Source organism: Brassica oleracea, chromosome C2 (assembly GCF_000695525.1).
Source record: "Brassica oleracea var. oleracea cultivar TO1000 chromosome C2, BOL, whole genome shotgun sequence".
Taxonomy (NCBI): Eukaryota; Viridiplantae; Streptophyta; class Magnoliopsida; order Brassicales; family Brassicaceae; genus Brassica; species Brassica oleracea.
The window spans coordinates 15911559-15928601 of record NC_027749.1 but is presented as its reverse complement, the minus strand read 5'-3'; the positions used below and the strand labels follow the sequence as shown (position 1 = coordinate 15928601).

Sequence of the window (17043 nt, the reverse complement as noted above, 5' to 3'; positions counted from 1 at the left end):
GTTTGAAAGTGTGGGAACTCTCCTATTCTCAACAACCATACTTTAACCACGAATCTCTGAACCATATAAGCAGTAAAACTAGGACAACACACCCTTACTGAAACCCCACTGACTGTTGTTCAAGATCGGCTCCATACTCTACATCTCAAACCTGAAAAAGCAACACTATCGAGACAAAACTCCCTACACTCATTTAAGAGTAGCGTGAGCTTCTCATCACAGGCACTATTCAGGGTAGGCGGGCTAGGTGTTAAACATGCTATTTAATGGTGGAGTTAAAAGTGTTTAGGGGCTACCATTTCATTGTAGAGGATGCAGGATATCACACAAAATGGCAAGAGAGGATAGATCCATTGATGTCCACAGCGTCTACTTGTTTTTGCTCTATCTGGAACGACTGCTCCGTTTTGGATCAGCCATCTGGATGATCAGATCATATGCCTGCTCTCCAATCTTTCAACTTGGTACCCACTCTTTTGCTTGACCTTCCCAGTTGCTCATGTTTCTTTGTTTTCTTCCCCTTCTCCATCACCTCATTTTTTTTTTTTAAGACTGATATGGTGATGTGACGAAGAAGGAGGTAATACATGATGTTTCTGAGTGCCACTGGTGGTTCTGATTCTCCACCCCTGCTCTTGCGCAGTTCATTGGTTATGAGCGGTTGCTCCCTTAATCTGCTTGTTCTCCTTTCTAACTGAATTTCTGCAGCAGTAACGAGTAAAAGACTGCGTCGATCCTTTCCTCTCCGACTTTTTTGCACATATCTGCACATATGACACTGAAAAACAAATGCATGAAGGTGGAATAAAGGCTAAGGTGCAGGGTGGGAACTAGCTAAAGATGAGCTAGCCACTCAGGATCAGCAAGATGGATAAAAAGGATAAGAAGTCCTGAGTGTGTTCTCGTTTCTCTGATCTAATTCCCATAACAAGAAAAAATTCAGTCAAGATTAGGTTCAAGTTAAATGAAGCTACGTCTTTCTAGTGTAACCTCGACAAGTTGAAATCTTCTGGAGAACCAAATGAGATAATGTCAGGGTGTTCCAGGTCCACATGTGTGTCTTTCGCCACTGCTAAGGTCACTGAATAAGATAACTAAAGCATGAGGTGGTCAGTGGTCGACACATAATAAGGTCCTAATTCCCACAAAATTTTGACTGACTCGATCATAAAAACTGACTCAAACTAACTCAAACTAACTCAAAAGAAAAACAAAAGAAAGAAACAAGTTAGTAAACGACGAAAACCCTCCCTCAGACTTACTTCACAATGTCCCTGGTGTGAAAATAAATCAGAGAAAAGGTGAAAAAAAAGAATAAATTTTATTTTGTGAGATACTTACCTGAGTGGAGCGGGTGCTCCACGAAAATTTTGGGTGTTCTATCGCAAGATCTCCGCCTGGAGCAGTCTCTCCTTCAGCAACCCAGAATTTTTAAGTATCTCGGATTTTTCTGCTTTTTGACCTGAGACTCAATAAACTAAAACGAAAAATAAGCAAACAAAAACAAAACCAACTTATATTTACACTTACCAGTGGGTTGCCTCTCACCAAACGCTTGGTTTAAGACACTAGCTTGACTTGGTGACAGGGATCAGTCAGGTTGAGCATGAGGGCTTGTTCCAAAACAAGCTCCACAATCAGACATGTTCAGCTTCAAAACTCTTCTCAATAACCCTTTCACAACAGCTTCTCCTTTCTCTTTCAGCTCATGTGTGAGAATTACTCTGACCTTAGAGAAAGGTTTAGAGGTACCCTTGCATTTTACCTCATACTCAATGGATTTCTCATCACACAACCGAGGTATCAAAGTCATCATAGGGTCACCCTTGACCCTTTTCTTCTGGACTTTTTCATTCAACCTTGCATTCCCACTGAGTTTCTTGGTATCAGTGTGAGGATCTCCATCTATGACTTCTCTGATCTCACCCTTTTTACCAAGCTCCTTCTTAGGAACAATTTCCAGCTGTTCTCCACTAACCACTGAGATGCAAGAGGCGTAACGGATTTGTGATCTGGTTCGGACAGCCTTGTAGAAAACCTTCTTGTTGATGTTGGAGAAGTAGACTCTCTTATTAGGCATGTCGACGACTGCTCCAACTGTAGCCATAAATGACCTTCCAAAGTTCAAAGGCATCTCATGATCCTTGCTCATCTTAACAACCTGAAATTCGGTATGGAGAATACAGTTCCCAACTTGGACAGGATGGTTGCGAATTGTGCCATAAGGGACTGTCCTGGAAGAGTTTGAAAAAACCAGTTTCACCTAAGAAGGCTCAATGTCCACAATGTTCAGCTCGTCTACAATCGCCCTTGAGACAAGGTTCACACTAGACCCAAAATCACAAAGAGCTTCCTTGAATTCCACTCCAGCAATGAAACAAGGAAAAACAAACTTTCCAGGGTCATCAACCTTAGGAAGTACCTTCAGCGATGGTGTCAGTGTTTCAGTAAAGAGTGCCTTGATATCCTCCTGAGACCAATGATTACACTTTATTTCTAAAGGATCAATATCAAGATAAAACAATATGGGGGTTTTAAAGTTGATTTCGTAACAAGCAAGTAAGAGATTGATTTAAGGTTTTTCAGATGATTAAGAATGCTAGCCTAGGGTGGTTTGATCGGGTGTTAAACAAGTGTGAGCCAATCAATTATTAAAGTTCAATTAAGAGTAAGTCCAGAACTCGGATCACTTAGGTTGAATCAACCCACTCTCGTGGTATTGATTCCTTTGCAAGTCGGTCTTGATGCCTAAACTCTCGTTTGGATCAAGACGCGCTAGCAATCTTTAGAGATCAAGTCTGATATGTTCAGAAAATACCCTAATATCTACTCTCGCTGACTAGGGATGCAATGCTCATTCATAACAGATATAGCAACCTATTACACGGTTAATGAACATGTTAAACATAGGATTTAACATTAAGCGGCCAGTTTAATGCAAGCATTAAGAATAGTTATGAATGAAGACAATCAAGGGATTCACTTATCTATGTTTAACTCACGGATCTAACACCCTAACACCCTAGACTAAGCAAGTGGATTACTCAGCCATGGACAGAGAAATCACAGAGATAACAGATGAAGAAAACATGTCTGAATTAATAATAAAAAGCAAAGAGGGTTTAGAAATCTTCTCCAAATGATGTAGAGATTCTTCTCCCTTAACAAGACTACAAGTTTTTTCTCTCCAAAATCTCTCTAAAAAATCACGTAGAATGTCTACAATAATAAGAAAATATATATTGGAGGTTTTTGGCGGCTGCAGGAGGAAAAGGGGGAAGCCCTAGGTAAAATCCCGAAATATTTGGAAACTTTTTTAAAAATTTTTGTCGCTAGAACAGGCACGCCAGACTGCTCCGCACGACTGTTATGCGTGAAAAACTCCAAATTGCGCTATTTTTCCCTTCTTTTCCTCCAACTGGTTTATCTCTCGTCCAATGAAACTCCAGACCTGTAATGATTCGAAAAAGACTAGGAAAACTCGATAAAGACTTGAAAACCAATTAGAAAACATATATACAAGATACCAAAAACACCATATATTACCACACGCTTGTCAAGCATGATAAAACATTCAATTTGCACTCACAGCATACTGTTATTTTCTTCTCTGTAGGATGAATTATGCTACATGTCTTTCGTTCTCCTCCGGTGAATAGCACATCTAATCTTTTTTAAGTTGCTTGACACTCAACATGTTGTTTATAAATATACACATCGTTCACAACATAGCTTTTTCCCTTCAACATAATTTAACACACCTTTCCCATTAACCATCAGTTTGCGATTATTCTCAAGCTTGACATTAAGTGAAAGTAGTTTCCAAACTTGAAAACATACCTTGATTTCCACACATCATGCAGAGTCTACAAACCATGCATCACCTCTCTTTGTTATTTGAAGTTCTACTTGTGGTATCAGCATAACTTCATCTTTCTCTTCTACCTCTGCAAAGTGTGCTTGGTTGTTTGCATTTGGGCATTCATACTGAAAATGCCACAAATTGTGAAATTTATAACACTCAGTCACCGCCTTTTTTAAAGAGCGTCCTCTATTCATAACTCGTCGTCAGAAAGATCATCTATCCCTGCCTTTGACATTGGGAGCTTGATCATCTTCTTTACAACTGGATTTTTTTTTTCTCATGGACAGACAAAGAACTTTGAAACTCATTGATAGTCATGCATCTTGTATTTTTCGTTTCTTCAATGGACAGCATTACATATGTGAATTTTTAGTTAGTGTTCAAAGGATCTTCTCAACAATCTTTAAGTCTGCCATGTCTTCCCCCGCTGCTCCTCGTTTTGTTGGAGTTGTCATTAGTCTTCCAAAATAATCGTCAATGTTCTCACCCACCCTCATTGGGAGAAGTCTCTTTTTAGAGTTTGAAGAAGAGATTGATTCACCCTCTCATGTCTTGATTCACCCTCTCATGTCCTCTCCAAACTTTCTCTTCATTGCATTGCAAATGATTTTGGATAGTGTACGATCCGAAATTTGCTCAAGCCCAACCCTATCAATTGTTTGGAACATATAGTGTTTCATATGCTGATCATTTATCTTGATATCCTCCAAATATTTCAGCAGCGTAGCAGCCACTTTGACTCCCTCATTGTGTCAGTGTAACCAGACTCCATAATCCGTTAGCTGAGAAATGATTTTCCATCAGTTCAATCCAGTGACCGTAGTGTGGTCATCAAAATGATATATTTTTGCTTTGCTTTTAGGTTGATATCAAATGTACATGTTAGCTCATAGATACAAAAAATTGCATAGGAATGATCAACTTTATTTAATGTTTTCATAATGCTTACAACGAATGAACTTAACGAAAATAAAAACACCACTAACTCAACTAGTAAATATATAACATAAATTGTCTTATTCTAAATCCATGCGACTGTCTCTTATTACTAAAATGATTAAAAATTCTTGATAAAAATTGATTTGGTTTGGTTAAAAATTTAGATTCAGTTTGGTATTTGATCAGTTTACACACAAATTCCATTTGGTTCCAATCATAGAATTTGGCTCAGATTCGGTTCTATCTGCGACTTCGATTCTGTAAATTGATGCAGAAATGCTTTTGAAAGGTAAAAACTGTAAACAGCTTCTGAAAATCCTTTTTGTTTGTGAAGAACATTTTTCTAGCGGAGTTCATTTCCTATATTCATATGACAACCATAAATAAATGGGATAATCTTTTAATAATGTCACTTTTTTAGTAGCCACGACGATGGTAAAGCATCTGAAGATCATTGCAATGGTTGCAGGTCCAAGGAACCAGATAAGGGTCTAAACAATAAGTATGGATCCGCCGGAAATTGCAGATGTGACATCTTATGAAAAGATCCTCTGGTTCACTGAGGGAGCATCTACCACACGCTGAAGCTCGAGTCTGCATCCACACCAAAAAAAAAGAACAATGTTGCAATCAAGAAGAGCGCAGAAACTAAAGACTCGGTTTCTTTCTTGAGAGAGAGAGAGAGAGATAGACGGCATTACCAGTGGATTGAAACCTTGTCTTTCTTCTCCTTCTTCAGGGAGTACTACAAGAGAGTTGTTTGTTGAAGTTGGGTCAGGGACTGTTTGTGAATATATCTTTTGATCAGAAGATCCTGCGTCTTCTATCTTTGTGATAGTTACGAAACTGAACTTGCACAATGGACATGTTGTCTTCTTTCTTTCCGAAACCTGCAGATATACATCATAGTTGTATCATGGCAATATCTGTATTGATTTAGGAGTTAATTTTAGTCTGAAGAAGATAACTCACCAAACGGTCTACCCATTGCTGGATGCAAGAATAACAAAACCTGTGGCCGCAAGGGAGAATACCTCTAGTGGAACTGAACCCCGTCCAGCATATGACACAAGAAACCTGCGCAGAGACCATCTTAGTTGCTTCCGTCTCTTCTTCTCTTGAATCGGGCTTGTTGAAGTTTGATTTCTCTGCATTGATTGATCTCGGGCGTTTAAATACAGCTGAGTGATTCCAATTCTCAGACTCCTCTATTTCATCCGCAGCCCAGTCTTGTGTTGTAGAGTCTCGGGGATGTTCACGAGCTGATGTTTCTCCATGTTCTAAAACACAGTCCTCCACATTTTCATCATTAAGCTCCCTAGGATCCTGAGACTTTCTTTGTTGCTCGTCAGGAATGTCATGACAGTTACTATCAGATTCCCCATCAGAATCAAGGTCGATAAGGTTTCTGGAAGAGCGTGGCTTTACTAACCGCCTCTTTCCTTTCCGTGAAGATTCCGCCACGCAAGTGTATTCCTTGTCTTCAAAAATATTACTTGGCCTCTTTGTTCTCAGTCTCACTGAGTGTTTGGTTGATTCTGTATTTTTCTGAAGACCAACGAAAGGAGCTTAGAGACAGAAAAAAAAACTTATTCTAGCAAACACATAACATTGATGCAAGTAAGCATGTTTTGCTAATTCTAAAGCTTCCTTCCACAGTGTTGCGGATACGCTATTATAACACCAGTCGTCCGAATCACATAGAAACTATGCAAATTGATAAAGCTATTCTGATCTTTTGGATAGTAGAACAGCACAAAACGTTGGTACTATTACTTAAAACATTAAAAAAAACTATACCTATAGGTGGGAAGATAAAGAATTCAGAGCTCTAAGGTTCCAGATTCAGCTTGCATCTAAGCAAAGAAAAAAAATGAGATTAGAAGGCTTACCTCTTTCAATAAGACAGAGTCCATCCAAGTGGAAAGCTCAGAAGTGCGGCGGCTCCTCCTGCTTTCTTCACCATTAGAAAAGTATTTATCAAAAGTATCAGCAGGATTATTGGCCTTCTTAGTGACTTTAGCTTCTCCAGAATCCGCAGGAAGTTCAACCATCAAAGGACCAACCTCTTCCCCACTAGAATAAAATAAAATAAAAAAGCATAAGGCTTTTTATCAATCAACATTTCAAACAAGAAGAAGAAAAAAAAGAAAACCTTTCAAAGGTATAAGGAGCCTCGGAAACTCGTCTGCCTTCCCTTATGCAAGCTTCCACCCATTGATGATTGACTACAATTGTATTGAACTTGTTAGCAAGATGGTACTTTTTGCCTTCGAATTTCCAGCAAACCTATCACATAATAAAGCAAAAAGGGTATGTGTGAATTTGTTTTCTTTACATAAATTAAAAACAGAAGAGGAATTGACACAGACCAAATGGGTAATGGATCTTGACATAGCGCCGACATAACTAGCACCAGAAAGGGAGATAAGCTTGATGAGCTTGAACCTCTCCGAGCCGTGATAGCCACTCACAGTAGCAACCACGTTTTCCATACCTACTACAAATAACAGCAGCAGAAGATAGATCCACTGAGAAAATGGGGACTGCTTCGATAAACCCTAGATTGTGAAATCGAGCTAAATCAGAGCAGATTACTGAAACCCATGAAGCGATGGAAACCCTAGAAACTGCAATTTCTGATTTGCGGCGAATATCTCTTTCTTCTGTGGCAGATGTCTCTCAGTTTCCCTCTTCTTCTACTCAGGTCTGTAAAGGCGGGAATTTCAATTAATTTGGGATCGACAGATGATCTGCGAACCCATTCATTGTCCATTTCAACCCGTTTTAACAAAACAAAAAAATCGTATTTGGTCAAAAGAATGTCCTTATTAAAAAAATATATATTTATCTCATACAATTTATTTACAATTACATTCTTTTTGCAAAATAATAATATAGTCATGTAGCAAACTACAAAATTTCTATTCATGTTCAACTTAGTTAAAAAAAAATAAAATAATTATCTTCTTTTTTTGTTTTTTCCCCCATTTTGCATCTCTGAGTATCACAGCTACAAGTGGCAACACTTGTCCAAAACAGTACTCTCTCTAGTTGATCCAAGGAAAAAAACAGTACGCTCTCCTTAGAAACTCAAGTTAAGAAGCGCTCGCAAAATCAGATAAACAATAGCACTCAAAGGCAACCACTGTCTCTTGACCATACACAGAGATAATCCAAACCCACAGTTGAACATCCGATGAGTTATTAACCATATGTACTCAGAGTTGGTGGTGGCCTCATCTGTGACTAAGATTTCAGCGTGGAGCATTTGTTGCAGCAGAGCCGTAAGGCGCATTGTTGGATGATCCAGGAGGAGGGCCTCTTGGGAAGTAGTAACCGGGTCCTGGAGGGAAGTATCCTCCTGGTTGAGTTACTCCTTGATAAGGATACTGAGCTGTGCCAACAATTGAATTTGGTGCAGTTGCAGTACCAGGAGCTGGTGGAGGGATGTATCCCTGCAAAAGTAACAAAACATATAAAGCTCATCGTATTCCAAGCAGAGAGCAAAGTTCTAACCAAATCTACATCTCATCCTTCTACATATAATGCGTCTCTTTACCTTTCATTAGATGGTCAATAAAATGTGGAAAACTATAGTAACTAGGCTAGTACAAGAATGACGAGTTAGCAAAAAGCTTGCAAAGCGAGAAACTAGCGAACCTGGTAAGCATCACCATAGTAACCAACTCCATTCTGAGAAGCGTCATTTTCAGCAGTGTTATAATGGCCACCTTCATTTGATCGTCAGATACAAACTCTTAAATTACTAAACAAAATTTGTAGAGGAATGGAGCTAAACAGAACAATTTAGTACCAGCTCCTCTGTCCGCATTTGCACTGTTCATTAACTGTGCTTGAAGTTTTTGTACTTCCATAGCCATGGTCATGTAGTTCTTCTCCATTGCCTGAAGTGACTCTATATGGTCGTTGTAAAACTTCTTCTCATAGTCATACGTTGCCCTGCAGAATCAGATACCAAACATGATGGGGACCTTCATAAGAGAAAGATACAAACATGGTAACTACAAAAGAAACAACTACCTGCACTGCTGGTATTCCTGTCTCAAACCATCAAGCTCGGACATGAGAGCAGGAACTTGCTGCACATCTGAGCGAGACTTCTGAAGCTCCTGAGTCAAATGATGCACTTTAGACATAAGTTCCTCCCTGGCCACGACCAGGCTCCGTGCCTCTGCATGAGCCTCTTGCATCTCCAGCTTCAAAGCGTCAGACTTTCGAAGCTCAGACTCTATCTTCGCAACTTTGTCAGCAAGACCGCTCATCCGCTGCTCACCCTCAGACTTCATGGACCCTATCTGAGAATGCAGCATCTGCAACTCGTGCTGCGCTGCTGCTAGCTCTTGTCTCAGGTTACCATGAGTAGCAGCAAGCCTCTGATTCTCTATGGCTAGTCTCTGCATTTCCCCGTGTTGGGCCGCGAGTTTTTGCTCCATGAGTTGAGGTGGAAAGGAAGGAACGGAGCCAAAAGCCTCCGGGTGAGGGAGGCCAGGACGATGCATATGATGCGGTGGAGGAAATATTCCGTTGCTTCCCATCAAACTGAGAGAACATAAGAGAAAGGAAGAATGATTAACGCAGATACACACAAGCTGCTATGAATCAATGTAAGCACGAAGAAACATTCATCAGGTCAATGGATTTACAAGTTTAGGGCCGAAATTAGGGTTCTACACATACCGATTAACTCTAGATTAGATCAAAAGGAGATCGACGGGTCCCTTTGAAGCAGTAATGGTAAAAGAGGATAGTCGAAGAAGCTTACTGGTTGATTTGATCGACAGTATGAGCGAGTTTAAGAAAGAGATAATGCGGCGGGGGAGAGAGTAAGATTAGCAATCGGCGGCGTAGGGTTTCTAAACCGACGTGCAGCTTTCCAGTGGTGAACCGGAAACAATGGTGTCCCTCGTGGAAGGAAAATCTAAACGGTTAGGGTACGGTTTTGAAATATCAAAGCGGGTCAAATATGCTAGTGTTCGCCCGTCTAATATCGGGTGGGACTTACCCGACCCGGAAACAAGTCTAAACGATTTGGATTAATTAACGTTTTACCCGACCCGGAAACAAACGACGGTTTTTTTTTTCTACTCCGACCTCGACAGATATGTAACAAATACATTCAGACTCTTTTTCATTCTATCACCACTCTTTCTTCTTCCTCTTCCACTGGGCATTGCTTGGTTCGTTCTATGTTTCTCCTGTCGTGATGGCGAAGACTAATGTGAGCGACAACTTCCCGGCATCTGTGTGGTTGTCCGAGAAAATGGTTGAGTTTATTGATCTCATGTACAAGTGTGTATTTAACATCGAGTTTGTTACAGTATTAGCGTAATCTGTTTCCTATATTACAGGGATTACAAAACTGATGAGAATATACATTAGATATGTTATTGTAAAGGAGAGACCGCAATAGTAATGCAAAAAGTAAACCGAAACAACTATTGTTTATTAGAATCTCTTTTAAACAATATATTACAAGATATGCTTAATTCAGCTTTTACACGTCTAGTGTTAACATCCTAACACACGCTACTGAAAGATTTCTAAGCTACAATGCTTATGTCTCTCTTTCGTCAGTACTTCAGCAATTGCTTCAGCATGACCAAGACCACACTCAAGAGCTTTTCTCTCTCTATAAAATCAGCTTCTGTGTCTGTATCTGTCCCGACGACCCTCAGAGTTATTTTATCATTAACTCCACGTTCTACAATGCTTTCTCTCCAAGGCATCAAGAATATGAACATCTTCCAAAACAATAAGTGCAACTTTCATTTTCTTGGAATTGCATTTATTCCACTTTCTTTAAGTCATAAACTAGATACCCAAGTTTATTCCTCTTGCCTTTTCTCCAAGATACTCTCTTGCTCTCTAAGTCAACACGACTCCTGCTCAGCACCTTGAATCCACATGGTCTTCACCACTCAACATGACGTCTGCTTCATCAACTACGTCAGCGACTACTTCAGGGCAGACATCTTACATCTTCAATCTCCCCCTTTTAGCTTTGTGTGCCGATGAATCACAACAATCTTCTGGTTCAGCAACCACGTTCCTCACCTGGAAACTTCCACACCAAATGTGATTTTTCCCCCACGAGATGTGCACCACACCATGCTTTTCTCCCCCATGAGATATGCATTCTCTGTACCAGAACATCACCATTCTCCCCCTGCTTGATTGCATATTAAGCTAAAACATATGCTGTCAAGATTTACAGACCCAACAGTTTGCTTCTTCATGTATAATCATGACACAGCTCCTGCTGCAGCGGAAAACAAGTACTGCATCACGACCTGATGCACCTGTCGAACTACCCTTCGACCAGCTTCTGTTGAGGACCTGGCTTCCGTCGTGTGTCGTCTTTTTGACCATGAGCCCTTCCCCATCCACGCCGAGTGCCCTCTGCACTCGTTGTTATTGTCTCGGAGTGATTTCACTATCACCCTCCTGAAGATCATCTCACATCACTTCCTGACGCACTTCGATCTCCTTCCCCTTTGTGCCACAAACAACTTCGTGTCCTGGCTCCAGACTTAATGCTCCTTGATCAACCTCAAGATCACTCCTACCAGAGTTGCATCATTCTTCTGATGTCTCTTTCTTGATCTCATCGAGTAAACCACTCTTGGCTATGGACACCTCTTCAGCCCTCTTGGGTTTAGTGAAAGTCTTGTTCACCTTTTTGGCCATGTTTCTGCTCTTCTCACGAGCAAAACATTCCACCTTCTTGTGTTCAACCATTCCACAGAACCAACAACACATTCGATGTTGGTTCTTGCTTGGTCTGGCACAGTTGCTGATGCACCGATCAGTCTCCTTCCTTGTACCAGATGCACAACCATGCTTCAGAACCTCCTGTTTGACCTTCATGTTGGTGCACTGATGTACGACATTTGGCTTGTTACTCACAGCTACGTGCTGTAGAACTTCATGATGTACTCCTTGTCGCACGTCCCGACGTACTTCCTTACAAGCTTCTTTGGCTCCACTTTTTGATGTGCCTCTTTGATCAACCAAATTGAAACAATCACGTCGAATATGTCCTTGAACTCCACAAGAATAACATGTTGGACCATAAATCTTCATATCATATACTCTCTCAATATGATGCTTCTCCCTCAATAGTCTGAAACACTTTGGCCTAATATGCCCAACAACTCCACAATGATGACATACAGGTATGAAGGGTCGCTGAGATACACTCTTTACCTCTGGAATTTTCCTTGTAGGAGACGATGAAGCAGTTCTCGTTGCAGTTGCAGTTGCAGTCTTTACTGCAGTCTTTCCATATGAAGTATTCCTTGCATACATCTTAACTACTGGCTTCATTGCAGACATGGATACACTATCTGTTTTTCCTTTCTGAGTTTCACCAGGTTTAACACGAGCTTGTCTTGTTTCTTCTTTCTCTACTTGCAAGTCCTTTTGTAGAACTTCAATAAGTGCTTCAAGACGTCTCTGCTCTTTTACTAGCACCATATTCTCTTTTCCAAGCTTTACTAACATTCCACACACTTGTTTGTAGCACTCTTTGATATCATCATCTTGTCCTTCATCATATTTTCCCTCCTCGGATTCAGAATCTGATTCAGATGATGTACTTGCTTCATCTTTGTGTGCACCAAAAGCAACTAGGTTGAGCACTTCGTCTTTTTCTGATTCATTATCATCTTCCCTTATGAAGGATCTTTCTTTCTTCTGCATCTCACTGTGTCCAATTTTTCTCCACCTAAAGCCTTTGAATCTTCTTCTCTTGGCCATTGGACATTCCCTTTTAAAATGTCCATATCCTCTGCATTTATAACATTGCAACTCTTTATTACTGCATGGCACGCCATCTTCTTGCCTTTGTTTGCTCACACCAACTTTCTCATGTCCTTGCCACTGCATCACTTCCCGTAGTACTTGGTGAAGTCCGCGAATCATCTTAACCATCTCATCTTCATTCTCTGATTTTTTACTTGTCGTTTCAGCAACTTCCAGGTTAACTTCAGTATGATTGCCCACACCATCAAGCTCCATCTCATGAGCTTTTAACATACCCACAACTTCGTGAAAGCTGAATTTATCTATGTCAAGAGACACAAACATTGCTGCCTTATAACCTGTAAATCTTTCTGGCAGACACCTTAAAAACTTCTTCACCAGTTTCTTGTCCTTGTATTCCATGTCCAGAACACGACCCTCTTGTGCTAACGCACTGAGTTGAGAACTAAAATCTGATACAGACTCATGTTCTTCCATCTTCAAGTTCTCAAATTTTGATTTTAAAAAATCCATCCTTGAGCTCTTAACCTTCTCAGTTCCTTCAAAGTGTAATTGCAGAATATCCCACGCCTCTTTTGCATTCTTGCAGCCTTGAATCAGATCAAATTGCTTCTTTTTGATTGATGTAAAAATACCACATAAAGCTTTTGCATTATACTTTGACATCTCCTTCTCATGCTTTGTCCATGTAGCCAATGGTTTGTTGACCACAACACCATCTTTATCTACTGTTTTGGGAACTTCATAACCATCTTCCACTAATGCCCAAACATCCAAATCAATACTTTGTAAGCTTGCCTTCATCTTCACTTTCCAATGCCCATATTGTTCAGGATCAAGCATAAGCTCAGCCACCATGCTTTCTGCTGTACTCTGTCTTTCCTTCTTTTCTCTTGCCTTCGGGATCTTCACCAGTAACTTAGGTGACCCGCTTTGATACCAATTGTTAATGTAAAAGAGACACCAAAATAGTACTGCAGAAAGTAAACCGAGAGACAAAACACTACAAGCAAACAACTATTGTTTATTAGAATCTCTTTTAAACAATCTATTACAAGATCTGCTTAATTCAGCTTTTACACGTCTAGTGTTAACACCCTAACACACACTACTGAAAGATTCCTAAGCCACAATGCTTATGTCTCTCTTCCGTCAGTACTTCAGCAACTGCTTCAGCACGACCAAGACCACACTCAAGAGCTTTTCTCTCTCTATAAAATCAGCCTCTGTGTATGTATCTGTCCCGACGACCCTCAAAGCTATTTTATCATTAACTCCACGTTCTACAATGCCTTCTCTCCAAGGCATCAAGAATATGGACATCTTCCAAAACAATAAGTGCAACTTTCCTTTTCTTGGAATTGCACTTATTCCACTTTCTTTAAGTCAAAAACTTGATACCCAAGTTTATTCCCCTTGCCTTTTCTCCAAGATAATCTCTTGCTCTCCAAGTCTACACGACTCTACCTCAACATCTTGACTCCACATGGTTTTTACCACTCAACATGACGTCTGCTTCAGCAAGTACGCCAACGACTATTTCAGGGCAGACATCTTACATCTTCAAGATATTCTTTTAGTCACAACAAAGAAAGTTTCCTATTACTTTTACTGATATGGTTAAAGAAAATGATGAGAACGAAGATGATGATTGGGACACTTTCCAGTCTTTTCCTGCTTCCACAAAATTTGAAGAAGAAGCTGATGATTAACATCTTGCAACAAGAGAAGATTCTGTTGACAAACGCAAAGGGGTCGAAGAAGCTCCTACAAGCGAGAATGACAAAACCTCCTCCGATGAACGAAGAATCAGTTGAGAATCTGAAAATATTACTGTCAAGATCAATCTTCCTTCAGCTGAAGCAGATTCGCCAGCTATAAATGATACATCAGATGATCTCCAACCGCAACAGTTTCAAAAGCCACTTGATGTTGGCCGTGTAGCTCATGTGGTTGTTTCGGAAGAGACAATGGCTGGAAATAAGAGTGAGGATAATTGAACATTAGACGATTAATATTCTTACGGTGAACAATTATGATTCAGTTGTGTTTTCTTATGTAAGTTGTAGTTTTGTTACAATTGATGTATCTTAGCAGGAGAAGTCGTTGGCAAGTACTGATAGATTTTAAAAGCTATCTTTGATGTTGATCCAAGATTCCATCGCTGATCATATACATAAACTCACTAATTCAGTTACTGGAGATGGTGACGGAGAAGACAAGCTAACCAAATTTGTTTAGTTCTTAGGTTTAATCAGTGTTTTGAAACCCGATCCGGATCCGCGGTTGAACCGGTAAACCCGATGACCCAGAAAAAATCTGGTTTGGGTTTTGTGAAAAACTCAATATTTAGAAACCCACAAACACCCGTAAAAACCCAGTAAAACCCGGAACCCGATACCGGTTGAACCACTGGTTGAACCAATAAATAACTTTAACTTCTTTTTTTTAGTTTTTAATTATGTTTTTAGATTAAGTTTTATATTATAAATTTCCAATTAAGAAATTAGGTGATGATTAAAAAAAAAGTTAGGTTTTTCTTTTTCAATTTTATATTTGTAATTTTTAGATTTTGATGAAGATTTCACTATGTCACCTGAAGAAAATAAAATGAACGATGGTAGAGAGAACCAAAATTAGTTGATGTGATTTGGTGTTAGTGTATTTTCGTTATTGACAATTTATTATCATGATCTTTTACTTTTGGTTTATTTTGTATTTGAAGTTTAATTTATTATTCACATTACACATTTAAATATTTATAAATTTTATGTCTTGATTTTTTTAGATGTCATACATCTTACCTTGTTAGAGAAAATTTTAAATAGTTTAAACTATTTTTTAATATTTTGTATGTCAAATGAAAATAAAAATATAAAAACTAAAGTTAAGTATTTTCTAAATGTTTTTAAAAAATATTTACTAAATATTAAACTTTAGTTTCTATATTTTTATTTACATAGATGATATATTGAGTTATTCTTGGGTTCACCCCCTAGGGTTCACCGGCCAATGGGATTTCATTATTTCAAATTCGATATTTTTTAAAAAAGGAAACAAAATATTGTCAAGTTATATTATATTTAAAAAATATATATATAGTAGTTACAGAAAAAGGAATTTAAAAAAATATTTTTAACATCGCCAACAAAACACTAAACCCTAAATCCTAATCCCTAAACCCTAAACCTTTGGGTAAACCCTAAACCCTTGGGTAAACCCTAAAATCTTGGATAAATCCTAAACTCTAAATAAAAAAACACTAAACACTAAACTCTAAACACTAAACCCTAAATCGTAAACCCTAAACCCTAAACCCTTGAGTGTTTTAGTGTTTAGTGATTTTGATTTAGAGTTTAGGATTTATCCAAAGGTTTAGGGTTAATCCAAGGATTTCGGGTTTAGGGATTAGGTTTTAGGGTTTAGTGTTTTGCTGACGACGTTAAAAAAATATTTTTTTTTAATTACTACTATTTTTTTATTTAATTCTTTTTAACTTTTAATTTTAAAAACATAATATAATTTGACAATATTTTTTTTTCTTTTTTAAAAGATATCGAATTTGAAATGATGAAATCATATTGGTTGGTGAATCTATATGTTCATCCTAGGGTGTGAACCCAAGAATAAGTCATTATATAATAAAATTAATTAATTTATTAATCTGCAGTTCACCCGCGGTCGACCCAGTGACCCAGTAACCTAGTAAATTATTTGGTTCAGTGTCCGGGTCGGGTTTAAAAACATTGCGTTTAATTGAGTAAACGCAATTGCTAAATAACAGGTGGGTATAATGACGAGCCTATAACTTTAGAGGGAATTACATGAAACGTGCGGTCGGGTCCACTGTCCACGTAATCAAGACTAAACGCAATCTATTCTATTAAAACTCTTATATGACCGATTGATATTAATTGGGTCCAACTTAAATTTTTTACGTTTTTGTATAACTGCATCAATTTATAATAAAGCTATGTAACCAGTAACCATCCTTCATTTATATCACGTATTCTCCCTTAATAATTGGCTGCGCCTTCCTTTTGCTTAATAATCAGTTGAGCCTTTATTTTTTAAACGAAATTTAAATGTAACCACTACACAATGAGGATTGTAACCACCACATCATATCACCTAAAATTTGGGAGCCACCATTTAGAATAAAGTTATTGTTTAATTAAAAAATCTATTCTATTAAAACACAAGTATGACCAATTGATATATGTTGAGTCTAATAATTGTTTTTCTATGTTATCAAATCTAAAAAAAAAATAAAACATAATACTTTTAAACTGAATTGAAATTAAAACTGTATTTCCATAACTACCATCTATTGGTCAAAACATGTATTTTGTAACCTCCTTTCCATAATTATCGATGGCCACACCACTTCTTTCTAATATTTATATTCGGCAACTGTTATATAAATGATAATAATTATTCTTTTCTTTTGG

General features: G+C 38.6%; 2 protein-coding genes across 4 annotated transcripts; both read right to left on the bottom strand.

Annotated features, from left to right (window-relative positions):
• Positions 1–5093: 5093 nt before the first annotated feature.
• LOC106325016 (E3 ubiquitin-protein ligase RNF8-B) lies at positions 5094–7573 on the bottom strand. 2 transcript variants are annotated; one of them, XM_013763035.1, is made up of 7 exons: positions 7403–7573; positions 7177–7304; positions 6960–7093; positions 6697–6880; positions 5777–6352; positions 5506–5694; positions 5094–5398 (listed from the first exon to the last, which is right to left on the bottom strand). In XM_013763035.1, exons 1-7 carry the CDS (start codon positions 7410–7412, stop codon positions 5222–5224), a joined length of 1398 nt encoding a protein of 465 aa, XP_013618489.1. In that variant the 5' UTR covers positions 7413–7573; the 3' UTR covers positions 5094–5221. The 2 variants fall into 2 exon arrangements, with proteins under 2 accessions (XP_013618489.1, XP_013618490.1); XM_013763036.1 differs by having other exon boundaries at positions 7177–7301.
• Positions 7574–7687: 114 nt separating this feature from the next.
• LOC106324767 (protein FLX-like 2) lies at positions 7688–9821 on the bottom strand. Of its 2 annotated transcripts, none has more exons than XM_013762746.1 (5): positions 9506–9821; positions 8849–9367; positions 8622–8767; positions 8468–8538; positions 7688–8262 (listed from the first exon to the last, which is right to left on the bottom strand). In XM_013762746.1, the coding sequence occupies exons 2-5, from the start codon at positions 9361–9363 to the stop codon at positions 8062–8064; spliced, it is 933 nt and encodes a 310-aa protein (XP_013618200.1). In that variant the 5' UTR covers positions 9364–9367; positions 9506–9821; the 3' UTR covers positions 7688–8061. The 2 variants fall into 2 exon arrangements, with proteins under 2 accessions (XP_013618200.1, XP_013618199.1); XM_013762745.1 differs by having other exon boundaries at positions 7689–8262; positions 9591–9819.
• Positions 9822–17043: the final 7222 nt, after the last annotated feature.

Bases quoted from the DNA above. Each gene is read 5' to 3' on its own strand.
- LOC106325016 (XM_013763035.1), bottom strand. The intron at 6,881-6,959 runs GTTTTCTTTTTT...ATTTTATTCTAG, and splicing joins GCTCCTTATACCTTTGAAAG to TGGGGAAGAGGTTGGTCCTT. The intron at 5,695-5,776 runs GTGAGTTATCTT...GTATATCTGCAG, and splicing joins AGCAATGGGTAGACCGTTTG to GTTTCGGAAAGAAAGAAGAC.
- LOC106324767 (XM_013762746.1), bottom strand. From the start codon at position 9,363: ATGGGAAGCAACGGAATATTTCCTCCACCGCATCATATGCATCGTCCT. The intron at 8,539-8,621 runs GTACTAAATTGT...GATCAAATGAAG, and splicing joins AAATGCGGACAGAGGAGCTG to GTGGCCATTATAACACTGCT. The intron at 8,263-8,467 runs GTTCGCTAGTTT...TTACTTTTGCAG, and splicing joins ACTATGGTGATGCTTACCAG to GGATACATCCCTCCACCAGC.